This window comes from Atta cephalotes, assembly GCF_000143395.1.
Source record: "Atta cephalotes unplaced genomic scaffold scaffold00009, whole genome shotgun sequence".
Classification (NCBI taxonomy): domain Eukaryota; kingdom Metazoa; phylum Arthropoda; class Insecta; order Hymenoptera; family Formicidae; genus Atta; species Atta cephalotes.
In genome coordinates this window covers 4,477,014-4,482,406 of record NW_012130073.1, presented here as the reverse complement: position 1 = coordinate 4,482,406, position 5,393 = coordinate 4,477,014, and the positions used below count along the sequence as shown (strand labels likewise).

At 31.8% G+C, this 5,393-nt stretch overlaps 1 protein-coding gene across 1 annotated transcript in view; it reads right to left on the bottom strand.

Annotated features, from left to right (window-relative positions):
* LOC105627570 (probable muscarinic acetylcholine receptor gar-2) overlaps nucleotides 1-4,295 on the bottom strand; it is a 20,121-nt gene extending 15,826 nt beyond the window's left edge. Inside the window, exon 1 of the mRNA XM_012208852.1 lies at nucleotides 4,198-4,295. Coding sequence (XP_012064242.1) covers nucleotides 4,198-4,295 — 98 coding nt within the window. The remainder of the gene's footprint in view (nucleotides 1-4,197) is intronic.
* Nucleotides 4,296-5,393: the final 1,098 nt, after the last annotated feature.

Sequence of the window (5,393 nt, the reverse complement as noted above, 5' to 3'; positions counted from 1 at the left end):
GGGAGAGAGAGAGAGGAAAGAAAATCATATTTATATAAAGTAAAAGTGTTATTTCGAGAATTCTAATAATGTTGTATATTTCGCATGAAGAATCAAAACAAAATAAAAATAGAATGAACGACCCTCTTCTCTCTCAACCAGGATAACTAGAATTCCTTAGGGAACAGAAAGTAATACGACAATTGATCGCCGCATTATAATAGCGCAGTGTTAATCGCATGCATCATCTAGTTAGACGGTACATTACCAGTCGCGCTTTTACAGAGTGTCATTCACACAGTTAAACGAAACAATAGCATCCGCCTCGTGTTGGATGCAACAGTCGATTCATTTAATGGCTCTGTTCCATTTTAACATGCAACGTCGTCGCGCTAAAAGATAGGAATACCGAATGCCATCGACTCGCTATATTTTACCTACTGTATCTCTCAAAGCCGTTTTTTCCTTCTCTCTCTTTCTTATATTTTGTTAAATTTTTCTGCAATAATATTGACCAATTCCAGTTATTTATAGATTTATTATTTAATGCATGTTTATTTTATCATTAATGCTAAAATAATGCTAAATGTTGCAAAGAATCATTATGTTTAGATTATATGGTTTACGTAAAATACTATTTTTAATATAACGTAAAATATTAATTTTATAACAAATTAAATTAGAACAAAACTAGCAAAAATCTAGATGACAGTGCTAGATTCTACTTTTAATCAATTTATAGGTTTTTTTCTACGTCTTTATATTGCTATTTATTTCAAACATTATTAAATTATTAATTAGAAATTAATGTTTATTTAATACAATACATTCAATATCAAATCAATAAAATGAAAAGTATAAGACACATAGATTATTTCAATCTTAAAATAATAGGCATTCAGATAGAGATCAATTGAATTTTATCATAAAGGGAATTAATAAATGTAGATAATAACAGAAGAATTGTTCTTACGTTACATTTCGCGTTACAAAAAAGGTACAAAATATCAGTCTGTCATTTCGACCAGTTACGATGGAAATCGATATTTCCGGGAAATGTAACCCAACATGTCACAAACTTCATAATATATCCGTTTTATGTATATAAAAGCATTTTCGATTTCGATCCGTTTACTATGATGAGGTTATTAAATATTGCAAATGTTACATTGACGTATGTTAACTTTACATTGACAAAACTTATATTGATATATGTATGTTAACGTATATATAATATACTATATATATGTATATATAATATAATAGATGTTACATAATTATAAATATACTGATTTAAAAATAGTAAATATTGTCATCTATCTTTTAAACAAAATTTTATCAATTCTTTTCTAATTTACTATCAATACTGTGTACAATTAAAATTTTACATTAATTACACATTAATTAAAATCTATTTCACTCTACAAATTAGAACGCTATCTATCATATTTCCTTCCGTCTTAAGTAAAGCATTCCCTCTCAATTGACGCGAAGATTTCGCGTATGCTGTGACATACATTGAATCTGCTCTAGTGAACGACTTTTGCCGTGGTCGACGTTGTTGGCTCACGCAACATTCGAAATTTTCACCTCAATCGCGTGCGCGCCAACAAGCCGTTCGACATTGCTTGCGTGATTCCATGTCGTTGCACGACTTTTTCTTTCGTTAAATAACGACGTTCATACAATCGTGCCTGACGTATTCGGCCAAGTAGCCCATCAACTAACTTAGCTGCGTGCTTCACCCCGTCGCATTGCCAGATTATCGTGGCCCTGCTAGGTCAAGGATGCAATTTGGCCCGGATTGGTTTATGCGAGTTTTATCCGTCAGCTCCGCAAATACCTCTGCTATCATATGCACGCGGTAACTATATAGACTATTTCAAACTATTGTATAAACGCGGTGCATACGGTGATGAAAGTTCGATCGTGTAAATCGACTTTGCGTAAAATGTCGATTATGATGTGTACAAATGGCTGTTGTACCAATCGTTGCTTGTCTTGAAATGTCATCACGTCAAACGTATTTATGCATTCAAGGAAACTAACAATATATAACATTATAAATTAAATGATCTTTAATAATTTCAAAAATTCAGATTGTAGAAAAAGATGAAAAAAAGAATGAATTGCAGATATTTAACATATTTTTCGCGATAGTTTTCGAAAGTAGGTACGCAACTCGTACTTATAATTATGAAATAGAACAATAAATATCTCTTTTTTGTTAATACATCTTAAAGCAGGCCTGTCCAATTTGAGCTCCGGAGCCAAAACGCAAAGCCATCGACACAAAAAAGAATTCAACGCGGGTAAGATTTCGGGGACTATAAAGTGTCAATCGGATCTCCGCGTCCCCGAAATCTTACTCACACTCACTGAATTTTTTTGCGTCGATGGCTTTGCGTTTTGGCTCCGGAGCTCAAATTGGACAGGCCTATTTTAAAGTATTTCTACATCACGATTAAGAAGAATTTCTAACTTTAATTTAAGTTAAATATATTTTTAAGTTAAATATATAGATAAAGTTATAGAAACTGATTATTTCAGGAATTTTAATAAATTTTAATTATTATGCAAATTATTATGTAAATTGTATAAAAAAATAATTTTAACAATTTTAAGAATTCATGATGATCATTTGGCTATTCGACGTGATTAAAATGGGAAAGAACTCGAAGAAAAATCTTGCCTTGAGAAGAGGGTGACTTCTCGAGGGAATTTTTTTACTTCAATTTTGTCCCTAATGAAAGTTCATTTCCTTTAGCCTTGATATTCCCAACGAAGTAGGGAACACAAACGGTGACCGTTGACTGTATAAGAAGCGCCGCGTGATGTTATTACCCCTCGATAATGAACAGTCCCAGAGAGGTAACGGCAACTTGGCAAAGTCGCTTGGAATTCAAGAAGGTCATTCCGCCAAATGATGAATCACTCATCTAAACGCGTTTAAATGCGTTTACAGTAACAAACCTCTCATTCTCGTGCTCTTTCGCGAGGACAGTCTCACAAATCTAATCAGATGGCCGTGCATTTACGTTAAATGGACTACCATTATCTCATAAGATTTGATTACGGCAACTGATATGTGATTGCGCTACGTGAGGAATAAAAGACACGCATCTTTATTAAAACAAATAAATTATAACAAAAATTTATTAAGTATGTAATATATCCATTGCAAAGTTGACGCTATTATAATTGTTATATTTTTGAAAAATTAAATGATTAATGTTATTTACAAGAGAATAATGTATTTGCTAATATATATAAGTCAATAAATAATTTTAATATATACGTTATCTTGATTTTTTAGGACAAGATTAAGGTTACTTCGTGATTTATATCTATATTATATATATAAATAAATAAATTTACATTATTCTCTTAATATATATATGTATACAATACAGAGAATGTACAATAAATCGGTGAACCAATTAATAACGTCAGTTACTATTATCTTATTAATATTGTCTTTGTGCCATCGATCTGTCTATCCTATTTCCCGTAGCACAAAATCCTTTGGGGATGTTAAAGATCGATGGAGCGAATGATTACACAGTGCAAGTACACGTCAACAAAAAGGATTTGAGAGCAATCCGTTGTAGCCACGAAAAAGCATGCAAGAAGTATAAAAACTAGTTTCCGTACCCTACTTTTATAATAATGTTAAATAAAAATTTTGTATAAGAGAAAAACAAAAAATAAATTTAATGTTTAAAATAAATATAGCTCGTAGCCTTTTTATTTTTTTGTTTTTTAAATTTTATGAGCTTTATTACTAATAAATATAAATATTAAACATATCTTTTTTAGCTTAGCTTTTATTATTATTTCTTCCACAAATACAATTTCGATGACGTTGCCTTTAGCACAATTACAGATTTCCTGAAAGATTAACGCAAACATGATTGTACTGTGTCATAATTAAAATCCAACATCTTATGGAAATTTTTAATTCAGCAATCTATATTTTGCTACATTAAAATTATATTAATACACGCAAAATAATCTAACGTCTGCGCATCAGTGTGATGGCTGTATGCAAATAGAAATTGTAACCATGCAGCTTGTTGTCTATATGCTAAAATTTGTAAAAACCCAAAGGACTACCTCACATGTGGAAAGCCATATTCCATTTATAGTTTCGCACATGGTCGTTTCCGCAGTTATGTACCAATCTGTTCGTTCTGAATAAAAGATCCGCGCTCTTACCATTGCGTGATGAAATCTGTGCCGATGGTGAAGATCGGTGCGGAAGTGCGATTGACCTCGGTGCCATTCAGGCTGCTTTCGGTGCCGTTCATCTCCATTCCACCAAACCGAGGCGGCAGCAACCTTCAAAGCTACTGCGCCTTCTCCTCCTCAATATCTAGTCATCTTTCGGACATCCTGAAAAATCGTAATAAAATAAAAATATTAAATATTCGGATATTCGCGAAAACATTTTCTTTTAAGCTTACATGTTTTTAAGTTTTGATACTAAAATTTATGATTAAATCTTGAAATAAATTCTCTTTTTATTTGGTCATGTCTTATAAATCTTTTTCTTAAAGTAGATTAAGTAAAGTAAAATTTACGACTAGGTATACGAAAAGTAAGAAACAAATCTTTTATATTATAGCAGGTAAAACGATTAAAATTGTTATCATTGCAAGCAATATTGTATCGCATGTTTAAGCCTTACTGATATGGTAAGCACTGCTTAAGATTTATCGAAGTATTACTGTCGATAATAAATATTTTTTTGCAAATAACCGTGATAGTATTGTCAAGGTCAAACAAATAAAACGCAAAAAACCTCCCTTTGCGTGTAGCATGGCGGACTCCATGTTTTATATTTATGATTATGTCCTAGAAAATGTGGCCGTTACAGAAAACGTACAATGCCAGTTGTGTAAATGCTATGAATAGGGAACAATATTTGTCGTTTAATTGCTTGCGTATAACTGAAGAGGAAGAAAGAAAGAGAAAGAAAGAAAAGTTGACATAATTTGCGCGCGTATATTTTATTTTCATATAACTGCGCTGCAACGGTTCTTGAGAAAATTAATTATTAGCTCTGTATAATAAATTATAACGCGAAGCGTATGATTTCCTTCAATTGCGAACGCAACTCATATTATTGTGCACGCGCAGACGTCGTTATGCAGGTTGACCCGATCATCGCTATATAAAATCTCATTCTAAATTACTGTTTTCTGTGGTACATATATGCATATTAAGATTCCACATAAGAAATTTAATTTCTACCAGTCATGCCTTGTACTCGATCAATAGCATTCCGACGTCAATACTATCATGCATCGCATTGAAATAACGTTAATAATATTACAATGTTGTAATACATTAAACAGCAACAATTATTGCAATAATCTTTTTATATTTGTATTCTTTTTTCCTCCTTTTAG